We start from the raw sequence: 16,727 nt of genomic DNA, 5'->3' as shown, positions 1-16,727 counted from the left end.
TTTAGAAGACCTTTATGCCAGATATGATCGAAAGCCTTTGAGATGTCAAGAGCAACTACTTGTGTTTCACCGAACCTTTCCATTGAATTGGTCCATAAATGGGTAACATAAGCTAGAATATCACCAGTGGATCGACACTGACGGAATCCATACTGGCGATCGTTGATCAGACGGAAGGTTTCTAGGTAGTTTAAGAGTTGGCAGTTAATTGATTTCTTCATTATTTTAGAAAGAGTAGAAGTAATTGCAATGGGACGATAATTGGATGGGAGGGATTTGTCAACCTTTTTAGCAACTGGCTGGATATGAGCAAATTTCCTTTGGAATAAGAAAGTGAAAAAAGGTGACAAAGAACAGGAGTAAGTTCAGGAGCACAGGTTTTGAGAACAAGTGGAGAAATACCATCGGACCTGGAGCTTTCTTAGCATCAAGATTCATCAAAATCCTTCTGATGGAAGACCACAGGAGGCATCGAATGGAGCGTGCTAGAAATGGTGTTTTACCAAGATCATTAATACATGAGTTGGAAGAAAAATGGGATGCTAGCAGGTCAGCTTTATCCTTGGCTGAAGTGACAACAGAACCATGTGGTTTGGACAGAGGTGGGAGCAGAGATGGGCAAAAGTTGCGGCCAATAGCTTTGGCAAGAGACCAGAATGCTCGGCTACCATTAGGCAAGAAGCAAGTTTTCTACTCTTAGCCTGTTCAAACTCTATTTTGGACTGATTAATAACTGCTTTGCAATTGTTATGAGCTTTGGTGTAGGCAGAAAATGAAACTGGAGAATTAGAAACAAGCCAATTACGATATGCAACATTCTTCTCTTGAACAGCCTTAGCACATTTATTGGAAAAATGAAGGTTTAGATAAAGGACAAGATTTTAAAGTGTAGTGTGGGATAAAGGATTCCATTCCTGCAAAAATAATTTCACTGACACGACTGAGCAACCGTTGACATCAGAAGTTTTGAAACAGTAATCCGACCAAGGAAAAGAAGAAAAGAAGTCTCGCAGGTCATCCCATTTTGCATTCTTGTAATGCCAAACAACACGAGCGAAAGAGAAAACCAAATTTTTTTGGTTTTCTCTTTCGCTCTTCTTTTCTCTTTCGAGGTTGGGAATAGCCATGAGATAAAGGTTCCATTGGAGAAGAGAAAATCACCAAGTTGTGATCTGAAGTGCCTAAAGGACCTCTCACTTCGACCATGTACTTAAATTGGTTGTTTGTGAGAAAAAGATCAAGCGTCTTGGCTGTATGATTAGGATTGTCCGGTATTCTTGTAGTTAAATGAACAATCTGTGCAAGGTCATTAGTAATTGCAAAAGCCTCAGCATCTCGACCAGCTGCGTCGGTGTGACTAGAAAACGGAATCCAGCTGGAGTTGTGAACATTAAAATCACCAAGGAAAATTACCTCACTGTTAGGAAAGTTGGACTGGAGAAAGTCAAGTTGCAAAGAGAGGAAGTCAAAGAGCTCCAAGTAATTAGTGGAGTTGGGAGAACGGTAGAGAAAACAAATGAATTTTACACAATGAGGTAGAGGGATTTTAAGCCAGAGAACATCAAAGAGAGGAGATTCCAAATTGCCAAGTCTTTGACAGGGAATATCAGAACGGACATATGCACAAGTACCACCTTTGAGGCGAAAGGAATCATACAGCGAATAATTTGAGATGATAATTTGGCATCTGAGATGAGCAGTAGTTGAATCAACCGATAACTGAGATTCTGTCAGAAAAAGTACATGGAGTTTGGCAGACTGCAAGTGGAAATGGACATCTTGAGATATGAATTGAGACCACGTATATTTGTGAAATGAATTAGGAAGTGCTTGGGAGGTTTAGATCTTTTCGCAGATAAGCTTGCTCTATTAGTTTGACAATTCATGGTGTATTCAATAGGAAGAAAAGGTGGGTGGGACATGATGTATGAAGTAATGAAATTTTTGTATATGGCATACACATGGTAAAAATATACCCCGATCCTTGACATAACATGGCCTCGACAATGCTCCCCGCATACATACTACTTGGACTCCCTCCAGTCACCATCTGGCAGAGTAGAGGTAGCAAGATTATACACTAGCTGATCCGGAAGCCTCCTAGAGAGTTACCAAAAAGTTCGGTCCGGTGTACTAATTAGCGGCCAACCTGCAAACACCGTTTTAGAGCTGTACCCTCGAAATGTAAGGAATATTGGATCTCACCACGATGTTCATCATAACCTCAAAAGTCATCAATCATACTGCATGATGGAAGAGATAGGGAAGTGTTGACCGGAACTTATCTCTAGAGACTAAACATGGGTTCCACCACTTCAAGCCTCCAATAAGCAAAGTGGTGGTATTGCACCAGTTGATGAGTCATCTACCACCTAAACCTTCCTGCAAGACAATGTCCCCACCCATTCTGCACCTGTTGTTAAGAGATTTCTGACAAGACATAGTATTATACAGATCAACTATCACAATATTCTCCTGATCTAGCACCAGTGGATTTATTCCTCTTTCCCAAAGTAAAAACTACCTTCAAAAGAATGAGATTTCAGGACTTTGGGATATGAAGAAAAACATAACTGCCAAACTGGACATCATCTCTTTAGATGCCTTTGCTGACACTTTTCATAAACTTTAAAGCCGTGTAATAAGAGCATACAATCAGGTGGTGATTATTTTGAATAAAAATAAAACATTTTTGAGCTCCTTCACTTTGTGTTCTTTTTATTGCACTGTCAGCAAACTTCACACCTTGTAGGTTTCTTGAAGACAGCAGTTTAAATAATCAAAGATTTGACTAACTGTTTCAATAACCCTAGCTTAAATGATTTTTAAAAAAAGATGGTAAAAAAGAATATTTTATTATGACATTAAATTATTATACAACTATCATTGGCAACCCAAAGGTCGCGGGTTCGAATCCTGCCTTGCGCTTGGATCAGAGTAAAATGCAAAAACTTTGGGAGGTGCATTATGGCCACAGAAGCCGATGCGCCAACAACTAACAAAAAAAAAATAATAATAAAATAAAATAACTATCATATTGTATACCCTATCATATAATGATGTAAAAAAAAACTTGTGGGTAAATCCACACTGCAGTGGGTCTTTTTTTTTTTTTTTTTTTTTTATAATTCATGTATCTTTATCATTCATATTCCTTAATTATATCCCATAAACTCTCCCTATGAATAAACTTCATCATATTCACTTCATGAGTTTTAATGTTTCTTTGAAATTGCTGTCTGGCATTATCAGCTTGAACTTTCAAGCTGCAACCAATGTTGTCTTCTTTGTCTGGTCATGTTTTTTCTTTTCTTCCTGCAATCATCACTTTCTTTTACTTATTCATTGAAATTGTATTGAAATGTCAACAAATTGCATAAACAGTATAAATAAATGCAAACGCTTTAAAATAATTGTAAAAATTGCCATTAACAACATATACCCACAGTTTTTTTTTTTGTTGTTGTTGTTGTTGTTGTTGGCGCATCGGCTTCTGTGGCCATAATGCATCTCCCAAAGTTTTTGCATTTTACTCTGATCCAAGTCCGAGGCGGGATTCAAACCAGTGACCTTTGGGTTCCATATAGGATTCACCACAGACTCAGCAAACTCCAAAACCATGGAGAACAGATGGATTTTACAACACGTGAAATCAATATGGCAAAATTGCTGGAACCTTACTAACAAAGGCTCCATTACTAAGAAGTTTATACCGGATGTCAGACAAGTTTATCCACTCTCCCCAGCCTGGTTTTCACCCGAACTCAAAACCACCTACCTATTGACCAGACATGGCTCATTTAGAAAGAGGCTATATGACTTTGGAATCTCAGCTACTTCACGGTGCTCCTGTGGACAGGAGGAGTCCTGGGAGCACCTGGTCTACGAGTGTGACCACTACAAGGACCTCAGATGTCAACTTTACACCAAGATTCACTTGCTTCTTCAAAACCAGGAGGACATCATTCTGCAAGTGGAAGAGACCTACAAAGCCTTTACTTTTTGCGCAATATCTGTTCACAAGACAACGGACCCTCCCCTCCCCTTGAGGAGGTATCCCAAAAGTTCACAAATCCATGAATAGGACAATATCAATCACGAGACAACAGCCAACCCTCAATGGCCCAGAGTAATGGAAACACAACTAAGACTGTGAGTCAACTCGGTCAAAGGCACCACAGAACCTCATCTTGCCCTGTTGGGCACCTGGACTAAATGACATGCAAGGTGATCATATGACTCAACGTACACTGTTTCTCTCTTGAACGGTGCTTTCTGTCCCCTCCTATGGGGAGTGGGGGTTTTGCCCCCCACTCCTCCCCTTCCCCAAATCTCTTCCCTCTGGTGGAGTGGGCCTGCTCCACTGCAATCGCGGGACCATCCTCTCTATCGGCCCCTTACTTACTTTTCAGTCTTCACACCCCTTTTACTGTTGACTTTCACAGCATTTTCAGCCCTACCATCCAAATTTCACTACATCAAAATTTCTTGCCCAACCCATTAGGCATATAGAAAATATTATTTCAGCGTATAGCCCCTCACAAGCTTCTAAGTTATTCTAGCAAATGCTAATAACTAAGCATTTTTTTTTTTAAGTTTCTAGCCACTGAAATCCCAGGAAAGTAGGTGGCAGGACCCGCCAGAATACTATATAGGTAACACCCGGCTGGCCTCCCTGTGGTGAGGTATGGTAATGTCGGGTCCCATTAGGGGCTCAGCAGCTAACAGGCCAGATGAACAAGGGCACAACATGATACATACCACATGACCCATATACTTTTAAATCCCTGGCTTGTCTGATACAGTGTACATACGCGGAGATGGGAGAAATCCCAGGAGCCGTTAGACCCAAATATACTATACCTTTGGGTTGCCGGGCAGGCACTCTACCCACCTGGCTATCCCGGTTGGCATACTCACAGTAAAATCACATCAGTCTCTACAGCTTGCATGCTAAGTAAGCTTAGTGTACCCTGAAGGACTCTTCGAATATTGCATACCACATCACAGCAAAGCCTCTTGTTTACCGTGATAGGCCAGTCCCCCACAGTTAACAAAATTCTTGTTGTTCCAAAATAGCAGACACAATGATAAGCATGATACATAGAAGTACAGTCACTCCTTGTATAACACATGTTTATACTACACGATTTATAAATAGGGGAATGATATTGTATATAACACGAACTGAATTCACTTATGCACAATTCGCCTTTGTGTTTACAAGAAATGGCAGTCGAACGTGGAATTACCTCAACTGAAAGCAACACGATAGGAATGAAGAGAAGATTCTGAAAATGTATTTATATTTTTTATATCAGTGAAGGGGAAACACATTTCACCATAATAACTTAAAAACCCACACTATTCCAGCTATCAGTATTATCGCAAATGCAATTAGATCGACAGTTTATAACAGATTCTACTAGCAGAAACACAAGTGGAAATTTTTTTTATTGTTTTATGGTAGTAACTCCCAGAAATGTGCTTAAGTAAAATGTGAGCTAGTGAGGTGTTAATAGTTTGTCTCTGCCTTTACGGTGTTGTTTATTCAGTTGCTACATGTGTGCAGCTTTGTTTATGTGTATCAAGTGTGCTTCCTCATTTTGCAATTGTGCTTTATTCCCTAAAAATGAGTAAAATACTTAAAAGGTGTGAAAAGGAAGCATCCTGGTGAAGACACTACAGATTCATAGAGAAAAAGAAAAGCAATATCGATAAACAGAGGCGGACTAGGTCAAAAATTCTTACCCAGGAAAATTTGTAGTGGCTTCACACTAGCATTTATGGCCAAAATCTCACCGGCCTCCAGCCCATCGGGGTTTCCCCCGGTAAGGCTTATGGCCAGTCCGCCTCTGTCGATAGAGAAAAAATATGAAATTGTGAAATGCTTTGAACAAAATGAAAGACCATGTGATATTGCAAATGCTGCAGGCCTAAATGAGGCAATACCGAGAATTAGAAAGAATGCAAAGAAAATAAAAACAACTTTCATTGCAGGAACAACTCGAAGTGTAATTAAAATCCATTAGATCAAGACACAAAGAATTGGAAGAAATGGAATAGCTGTCATCTGTTTGGATAGAAAATCAAACAAAAAACAAGTTTGCTTATGATAGAAGCAAAAGCATTAGCAATATTTTATTATATAATAATCGTAATAAAATACGTAACATTTTATTATGATTATTTATTTGTGTTTGGTAATGTTTTGGTTACAAATGTGTTCAATCTTGGTTGGTTCAATCTTGGAAAAATAGGGTACCTAACCCTATTTTTCCCATAGGGCCTGTTGTTTATATTGCACAATTTAGCATTGCACAAGGATTTCTAGGAACACAATTATTCTACTATACGAGGATTGACTGTATTTGGGCTTTTATTATACAGTAACACAAGAAATTAAAATATTGCATTAATGTGGTTTTTGGATTTGAACAATCTTCACAATAGTATAAGTGTTTTCGGATATATTTATTTTGACTATTCATAAGTTATTTTGAAGGGTATGGTCCATAAGCCATTTGTTTTGGTTGAAATATTTCATTTTTGAAAACACTACTCACATTTAAAAAAACATTTTATAGTTGACAAAGATGAGTACAAGAGAATAGAGTTCCACTTCCAAATTTAGTGAAATTGACGTAAAGAAAAAACACAAGTCTGTTATATACATGATGTTAGTCATGGAACCTTGAAATTTGGTTGCAGAATAAGAAATAGACTTAACACCATTTTTTTTGGGAGGGAGATATTGGGATCACCATAAGACACATGAAAATTGGGTTGCTCATCCTTGACTTGAACAGCATAGAGGACTTGAATCAAAAATTCTTAATATAATAAGCATGGATTTTTGACAGATTAACTTTATGTCCACTTATGGCCTGCTGTATATGATGATCTGCATCCTTCAGTGTACAACTCAGAAATGGTGTTTAGATATCCTTGTTATATCTAAAGGAACTAAGCAAATTATACAAAGGTCAATAAATTCATCAGTGAACAAGAACTAAATAATAGGGTAATTAATTTGCTTAAATATAGAATCAGCAGAATATCCAAAAGCATATTCTGTAATTATTAAAATAATTTTTTTTAAGTTAGAAATCTATACTTGTATATTGTTTTATAGTTTTTCATTTTGCATAATTAAAATAAACATATAGCTATATTTTTCTCTTCCTTTCCCTCCAAGGTACAAGTATTGGAAGGTAGAAATAGGATAGGGGGAAGAATTTGGGATGATACCAGTTTAGGAACATGTGTAGGTAAAGGTGCTCAAATTGTGACTGGTGTAATTAATAATCCTATTACTGTCATATGTGAACAGGTAAGGTATAACCCAATTAATAATGTATATGTTTTCCAAATTAAATAACAAATATTAGCATTTATGTTAATTTTTATTTACTTTTATAAATCTTCCATGTAAAATAGCAATCACAGTGTCTTTCCAATTGTGCTGTGGTGTAAATCTACTTAAATTATGTATACCTTGGCAAGCAAATATGACTTCACAGATTTAATTAATCACAAAAGAGAAATTTTGAATCACACTTTACCCACTATGGACCAGGCACTTCATTCTTTATAGTTGATCTCAGGACTGTTAATGATCCACCTTCCTACCCTGAATTAATAGTATCTTAAGTGAATTTTAAATGTATACCATAAATGCACGCATGAGAATTGCCATAGAATACATACATATACACTCTTAATTTTATGAGTAATTATTCTTTTATGTATATTTTAAATACATTTAACATTATGATGAAATGAAAGAGGACCATCTTGTATTTTTGTGGCTGAAAGAATTTAAACTGCCTGTCAATGCAGTTCCTTTAATGCTCATAGCAGAACAAATGTTGCCTTAGTAATGCATTGCTTTTCAAACAAATAATATCACTATTTTCATTATAAATAACCAGCAGTAAATGATTTTATATGTATTATTTATCATTATGTCATTTATGATTCACCATTTATTTAAAAGGTGAAATGGTATATGAGAGCTTGTTTCAGGTTTCAGGTAGCAAATAATTTCTAATGACGATACCCTGACAAAACAGTGGTGAAGTCTTTATGACTTTATTAATAAAATATTAATATATATTACTTCATTTGTTTATTTATAAAACACTTCCTTCAGTGTTACCTTCAGACACGATGAACAAAAATGAAAATTATGAATACAGTAGTTGTCTCATAAATAAGTCCAAATCATTATAATATTTATTAAAAATGCATAAGTTAAAGAGGTGGGAAGCTCAAAAATCCACCATTAATAAAAATAAATACTTTTATGAATATCTGTACAAAATCTGTAGCCAAATACCTCTATATTCAGTATACATCTCAATGGCAAAATAAGTGTAAAATATGACTTATATACAAAAATATCTTAATGAGCTAGAAATGTAACCCTAATTTTCCTATAATACCTTAAGTTTGCTTTTCCAGAGATTTTGTAATTTTTTGTCAACATAAAATCCACAATCAGCCAGTTCCTGCTCTATTCAGCGGAAATAACTTATTCGTTCATTACAGGATAGGTCAGAGTATTGGATACTTAAATATCTCTACAAGAAAAATTAATTATATAATATCAGTGTAGATACACCATTGTTTATTCATAAATTTGAACTCTGTATGTAGTGTAAAAGGCATCGTTTTAATTGTAGCTCATATTGTGGTTGCCTTCACAACGAGATAGCTGGTATTGCACTACTTCAAATAAATAATGCTTCTCTAGTAGAGAAGACTGCTGTTATTTATTTTCAGTGGATACCACCACCCAGACGATCGTTTTGAAGTTATTTGGCTTCATCCTCAGTGAGTGGGCAGGTATCCTGGTAATGCAACATGCCATCACAGTTGCGAAGTTATTTCCACAATATGAGAGATGCCAAATGGTGTATAAATAGTAATGTATTAGAACAGTGGTTTTCAACTGGGGTGCTGCAACAACATTCCAGGGGTGCCACGTAATTTGGGTTTGTTACTTAAACTTATTTTTTTAAATTTATATATTTATTTCATTATGAAAAAGTGTGTGGTATCTTTTTAATTTTGTGGTGATCTATAATTGATGTTTATTAATTCCTCTATGTAAAGAATACAATTATTATATATATATATATATATATATATATATATATATATATAATTGGTATTATGAATTGTAATTTTGTTTATAGTTGTATTATTGTAATAACTATCATATAACATATTTTTTTTAATATTTTATATATATATATTAATATTACGTTTAGATGTATGTATTCTTTAGTATTTTAATCCTTTTGTGCATCGTTAATGCCATTGTTTTTGCCGTATTGGCCAATTGAACATTATACGTGCCAGTACATATTCGTTTCTAATTGTTCGAATGTTCCCTATTATTGGTGGTTTTTACATATAGGCATTAGTGTTCATACAATTCTGGTCATTAAGCTAGCCTTATTTAGGTTATCTTAAATCCGCATGGCCTATACATATTAGGTTTAGAAGTTTAATGCTTAATGATAATGAATTTTCATGATAAATTACTGATGAAAATTTTTTTTATTTGTAGCAAAAGGTAATTACTAATTATTATTAACAGTATACTTCTATCTTATTACTATCATAATTACTATAATACATATTTGCATTCCATCATGTGGCCGTCAATCCCCTACTTCGTTGGGGGGCTTTGAGTGGATTGACAGCCCTTTTGATGTAATGCCTCATACTTCCTCATTTCTGTTTGTACCTATCACAGTTTTGCTGTTTTAATTTCCTTTTGTTTTGTTTAATTTCTAAAGTTCTTTCTATAATTTTAAGTTTTTGAATTTTTAAAATATTGTTAGCATATCTATTTATAGTATTAATTAGTTTTAATTTTTATTTTTTACAATCCCTTCAGAAAACTGTGATAGAGTTCACAAAGCCCTACGAGTAAGTATCCTATGTTGTAAAATTCCTAATTACTTGATTAATGCTGTACTCCGGTGGAGTTGTGGAACAGAAAGAGGGATTTCCCACCTTCTGTTTGTTTTTATAGGTAGCGATCTTTATAGCGCAGTCACCCTAACGTTATCCTGTGTGTAGATGGTGCAGTGGCCTAGGCCCCGATTTTCATGCCAATGCATGCGGAGGAGGTTTGCTGTTGGATTGATGATTTTCTGTAATCTTTATATAGGTTGTGTTGACAATTTTTTTTTTTTGTATTTACATTATTTTTACATACGTTTTTGTGTCTTACCTCGGACTGTGCCGGTACCGCTTTTCTAAGGCGTGACAGCACATTTTTGTCCAGAGGCAAAGCTATATACATATATACAGCCTCTTACTATGGGTTATGGGGTGGGGGTTAATTTTGGCAATAGGTTGTAGTGCAGTCAGACGACGAGCCTCGTCTGAGTGTAGTAAGCCTTATAAACTTGGGGATATTATTTTATTTTTAGATGGTCTTCGATGAATATATGTGGGTCTACATTGGGGTGATGTGTTCTAATATTTGCATATATGGCAGTTTTTATGTGATACGGTTGGGACTGTATCGGTTGGGAATTTTGTTTACATCTAGGGTTTTGATGAGTTTTTGTATTGCCATCTTTACGCTTTCTATATTGTTGTAGATTTTTAAAAGTCTGTTTGTTTGGTTTCTTATAGTATTAGCATGCATATGCTTCGCTATGTTGCTTTCCCAGTGTGTGAGTTTTATTGTATCAAAATTAAAATAGTCTCTTTTATCATAGTGATGTGTATATATTTTTTTGTTTTGGTTGATGGCGATTTTACTGTCTAAGTAGACAGCTTATTGGTTGTTATCCGGATTTGTACATTCAATTTTTAAGTCTGTTGGGTAAGTATTCTTTGCTACATTTGCAAAGTTGTCATAGTTGATCAAGAGGACGTCATCTATATATCGGTAGAATTTAATATTTTCTGTGATGTTGCTTTCATAGTGGTGCAGGTAGAGGTTAGCTATGGCACGTGAACTGCTGGAGCCCCTAGCTATCCCCCTGCATTGCATATATGTTTTGCCTCCCATTAGTATGTAGTTGCCTTTGACACTGATTTTTGTGAGGTCATTCCAGTATTGTTTTTTGCATTGTAAGATATTTTGATATTTTTGGTAGTATATTTGTAGTACTTCTATTAAGTTGTTGTGTGCTATGCTTGTAAATAGGTTTTTGAAATCGTATGTGTATATACTTTTTATGCTATTGTTTTGTTTTTTAATGTCGTCCAAATATTCTTTGTTATTGTTGATAATTCTGGTGTTCTTGATTTCCTTGGTGATATTTTTTAATTTATCTTCCATTATTTTACTAGTATATTTTATGTAGCTATTTTTTCCGGAAGTAATGAATCTTTTTCCTGTAGGCACCTTGTGATATTTTGGTATCCAGTATATGTAAGGGTATTGCATCCTGGCTATTTTAATTTTGAGTTTTTTATGCCAGGCCAAAATTTTTTTGCTGATGTTTGGATTAGTGTCTATGTACTTGTATGTTTCATTGTTATACAATTCCTCTTTTATAGCTTCAATGTAGAATCTTTTGCAAATAATACTGAAATTATTGTTTGACTTGTCAGTTCTTGTGATCACGAATTTTTTTTTTGGATTTCTTTTATTTTGCTGTTGATACTTCTTAAATTTAAATGCTTATCATGTTTTTGTAGTGTTATTCTTTCTCTGAAGCAGTCTAATATGTTTTCAGTATTGGTATTTATCCAGCTTTGGAATGATCCTATAGGTTCGTTGTTTTTGTATGCGGCTTTGAATGCAAATTGTAGCAGATCTGTGTATATTGATTTTTTTATGTATTCCAGTCTAATTGACTGGAATACATAAAAACATATGCTGGAGTGTTAAACTGGCTTTTAATTATTTACTTTTTACTCTAATGTAAGTTTTCGATTTTTTCGTTTTAATTTCTGGAGAGTATCATATGGAAGTGTTCTACATACTGTATTGAGGTAAATTCCTCTTATTATTTTACAAATGAAAGCATTTAGAAAACTGGTTGTCCAGAGGTCACACGTGCTTGGTGAATTCACTACAATAAGGATAAGTTAATGAACTTTTTTCTGCAATTAATATGCAGTTTTTATATATATTGAACTTTTTTCAATAAACTTTAATGTTCAGTTTTCAGTTAAGACTTGAGTTTTTTTTGTTTGTTTTTTTTATCAGAATGAAAATTCAAAAAAAAAAATAATAATAAAGAAATGAGCTTTCACACAACAAAATTGGTTTTGAACCCTGTAGCAAAAATGAAAAGCATTACTTACTTCTGAACTAGAAGTAAGTAATGATGTTGATTCATCTACATTGATTAGATATTGCTGAGCTTTGTACTTACATTGTTTCAGATGTCTGCAGAGAGAAAGCAAGGTTATCTGGTGTATAGGGAACTTTGAATTTAATATAGAATTAATCACTATGCTCACAACAGTCTATTTCATTTTAACCCCTGCCCACAACTGTAAATAGATATATCTTGCCTACATACCAAAAGAAAACTGCCAATTTTGGTCAGATAGTGCCTCAGCAATTCCATTTTTATGTCCTTATCTTCCACATTGCCTCTTCTTTAAAGTGTTCGCTGAGTATCATCCCATTTGTACCGCTACAAATTCTAACAAATTCCATATCTTAATGCTTTTTTTTGTATAAAATTTGTTATTTACTTTTTTTTTTTCTCTATTTTAGTTTTTCATTGTTTCACAAGTTATATCACATTGTTTAAAGTTCTTTCATTTATAGGCTAACATTCAAATGCGAGTCATTAGAGAACACTGTGACTTATACACTGAGAAAGGTGATTTGACCCCAATTAACATGGACCAGCGAATGGATTTTCATTTTAATGCTGTTCTGGATAATTTAGCAGAATGGAGAAAAGGAGATGTTCGGGATGATAATCTTTTAGGTATTGTTAATTATTAATATTAAAATAATCATTGGTATGACAAAGAAGATGGAGTAAAAATTATTAATACAGTGGATTCCGGTTATTTGGGCCATTGGTTAATCAGGGCAGCCGTTTATTTGGGGCAAATCTTAAAAAACAGAAACTGATTGAGGAAATAGCCAGGGTTTACTTTGCTTAATTGGGACGAAATGACGTTTAATCGGGGCAGGAGACTGCAGCACTAGATATTACCCTACGATTGTCTCCGGTTCGAGCCCGTGCCCACCAAATATGGAGGATGCGGAAAGGTCAGGGAATGACCTTTCCGCATATCCCCAGAGCAATATGGCCTTAGTTGCTAATGCTCCTAAAAACCAAATAACAACAACAACGATTGTCTCCGACTGTACCACGTGGTTCAGTCGAAATTCTGGAGGTTACAACCATAAAACAATTAGCAGCCACCTGTTTATTGGGCTTCTCCATTAGTGAAATCTGTCATAAATGGACAGTAAACTCAATCTTACTGAATTTGCAATAATACCGACAGCTGGAATTCTGTGGGTTATTATGGTGAAATGAGTTTACACTTCCATGAAATCTTCAATCATATAAAAAAATTAATTTTTAGATCTTCTTTTCATTCCTATTTTTAAAGCTTTGTAACTCGTTACTCCGTTCTCACTTGTCTCACTTGCGCGTATCGTGTTACTTGCAGTTTATGTGTGCCATGTTCTTTGTTATTGATTACTTATCTTTTTACTGTTTTAAATTTTAACCCCTGCCCACAAATGTCAGTGAACAGAAATGTCAACTAGTTCATATGTACATATTACAGTACATATTAATTATTCTGATTATCACGTATATTTTTCCAATTATCACGTATTTAATTTTTTAATTGTTAAGGTAATAAAGGGTAAATTGTGCTTAATATATCTTTACTTTTATAGCCTATAGATAATATTCCTCATATTTTCTCTAATTAGAATCGCTGTTTAATAAAATTAAAATTCAATTCACAAACGTGATCACAATGACCGGCGCTTACTACACATCATATAGTGTACATATGTTGTACAGGCTATTGCGCAGGCAATAACTTCGCTCTTAGAAATAGTAAAATCTTTTAATAATATGCAAAAAATGTGTACTAGAAACAGTGTACACAGTTTAAACTAATAACTTGGCAACATGTTTAGAAAGTTCATACGTAGATGTATGACAACAAGAAACAATGGGCCGTAAAGGAATATCAGGTTTATGGATCTTTCGAAGTCCATAAAACTGTGGGAGTAGACAACCTGTCGCATGAAGTTTCCAGCGGACGTTCTTGGTAGTCTTGTTAGCTAAAAACCAAGAGTGCACAAGGTTATTAACTTTAGATTCCAATTTCTACAGCACTTTCACGGGGGGGGGGGATCCTGCACAGTTTCATAAACCTCCCGATCCTGTAATAGAGCGAGGGCTTTACAAATAATATACTCCAACTTGTCCAGGACAAAAGTGCGCCCCTTATCTGCAGGCAAAATTACAATAGTGCTATCGTTGCACAAAGAAGAAAGAGCTTCCCATTGATATCGTCTGAAGTTATTAGTGATAGGTAGGATGTGTTGCAAAATCTAAGCTATTTTAAAGTGAATGAAGTTAGCAGTCTCTTCAGGTGGTGGCATGAGGTGGCTCTGCAAACTGCTAATTTTGAATGCTCCGCAGTTGCCAAGCATTATTGGGTTGAACAGCACAACTTGATCCGCGATGGGATATTGAAATCGTCGACTATTCACGTGATTACTGCCAGCATTCATGGCTTGAAGCACTGCACATAGCCACCAATAATAGTACTATGAATCACATGAGGGGAGTGCACTTACACCCTATTATAGAATGTACTGTATTGCAGTGCAATGAGCACTGGTGGTCATCATGTGTACGTAATTCTGTTCTACCAACACCAGACTCATGATACATGATCATGCCCAGCTGACTTGTGCTATTATAATCATCAATATATACTGAAGTACACCATTAGCTGATGAAGTAACCATTCACCGACTAGTTGTTAAAGAGGCACTTAGCTCAAAAGCTTCTATGTATTTTAACGCTTTTATTATATTATATTTTAGCACTCTTATCATAGTGTATTTTAATGCTTTTATCTTATTTTCTTATTTTATCTCTGTTTTATCTTATGTATATATCATTTTTATTTTAATAAATTTATTTTAACCAGTTAGTCGGTCGTCGCAAGAAACTTGGATGATATGCAACCGGATGCACAAGGCCTGTTTTCTAAAGAATTTAATTTGTATATGTGTCTTCGTGTCTGATTTTTCAAATCAGTGCATTATTTTTTACACAATTTTATTTCAATTTAAAAGATGTGCCACTGACAAGAGAGCTGTGTATGCTACAAAATACATGCATGCTTCGGGTTGGCCACTCCTATACTAGATCTTTTAATACATGTACTAAAAACAGAATTTTTACTTTAACAGTTTCTTTCTTTCTGTTTTTTTTTTCTCCCCCACATAATGACCTAAGCTTTCTCGATCGTGAACACCGTGTGTTTATGCCAAACTAATTAATACAAAAGATACCAATATTAATTTAAATAAAAGAATAGTCATCATTTTAAGGATACTGTTATAGACTATATTGAAACTGAATCTCTGTTGTGGCTATATATCAGGTCTCCATTGCCACCTAAAAGAAACTAAAGTATTTAATTCTTCTTCAGTTTCTTTTAGGCAGTAATATAGGCTTCTGGGTCCTCCCCCCTTTTCAGTACAGCCTTTGTAACCTTAAAGATCAGCTGAAAGTGTTTTTGTACATAGCATTATCTCTGTAGACAGTCTTTAGAAACAAGAATTTTTTGAACACCACCTAGAAGCAAGAAAGCTACAGCTTAGAGCACCAAAAATTTCATTTTCCTTTGGGAATTTATTTTCAAAAAATTCTAGGCATTACTTTTTTTAGACAAATTCTACACTGATCTGACAAATAAATATTCAAATATAAATATTTGAATATTTATATCAGTAATGATTTATATCAGTTGATGAAAAAACATTTTCATAAATCACTGTGTTTGTGCGAAATTACATAATACTTTGTATTGATTTTTTTATTTTATGAAACCATTTCAGTTTAAATTCTCTATCAGAAAACTTACATTTTCTTTCTAGTGAGATATTTTAATTGTTAAGAGCAGGTAAGATTTGAAATGTATATATGTGACATCTTTCTGCTCTTTTTTATCTCTTAGAATAAAATAAAGTTTCTGATTGCATGAACATATTTTCACAAAAGTGCAGTAATCCCAGCCTTAATTAAGTAATTAAAACACAGTAAAAATAAATTATACATTATTCAACAGCATCCATCAATATGATTGGTGCTGTTGAGCAATGTGAACTGGAATCCCCTAAACCTTCTTGCATGTTTAGTTTCATGTTTATTATTTTCATTTCATTTGCTTGTATATACACTGTGACTATTATTATTTTAGATAAACTGACACAAATGCAAGGAGCATTTATAAAGGAAACTGAATTAAACTTTTCTCAGGTGAGTGTTGCATATCTTTTGAGGTAGTGGGAGGGGAAAAACTATAAAATTATAAACATGAATGAATTAAAATACAGTTGAACTTGGTTATAATGAGCACGGAAATAATGAGATCACAACTGTAATGAGCAAAAGCCATAATGATTTTGATTTATGCTTATTCACATACAATCGCTCACGGTTATAATGAGCATACTACACGAATATACCGAACAAATTTTGGTAAATATGCAAACATTCTTAATT

General features: G+C 34.6%; 1 protein-coding gene across 3 annotated transcripts in view; it reads left to right on the top strand.

Annotated features, from left to right (window-relative positions):
* Positions 1-16,727, top strand: part of LOC150075326 (lysine-specific histone demethylase 2-like) — a 362,688-nt gene that overhangs the window by 180,354 nt on the left and 165,607 nt on the right. For all 3 annotated transcript variants that reach the window (XM_090389224.1, XM_090389225.1, XM_090389223.1), the window contains exons 13-15: positions 7,199-7,333; positions 12,767-12,932; positions 16,423-16,481. In XM_090389224.1, the coding sequence (XP_090245350.1) occupies positions 7,199-7,333; positions 12,767-12,932; positions 16,423-16,481 (360 nt within the window). The remainder of the gene's footprint in view (positions 1-7,198; positions 7,334-12,766; positions 12,933-16,422; positions 16,482-16,727) is intronic.

The sequence above is a fragment of the Mastigoproctus giganteus genome, chromosome 14 (genome assembly GCF_048544385.1).
Source record: "Mastigoproctus giganteus isolate SK-2022 chromosome 14, ASM4854438v1, whole genome shotgun sequence".
NCBI lineage: Eukaryota > Metazoa > Arthropoda > Arachnida > Uropygi > Thelyphonidae > Mastigoproctus > Mastigoproctus giganteus.
The sequence above is the reverse complement of the archived record's forward strand: the minus strand, read 5'-3'. Positions and strand labels throughout refer to the sequence as shown.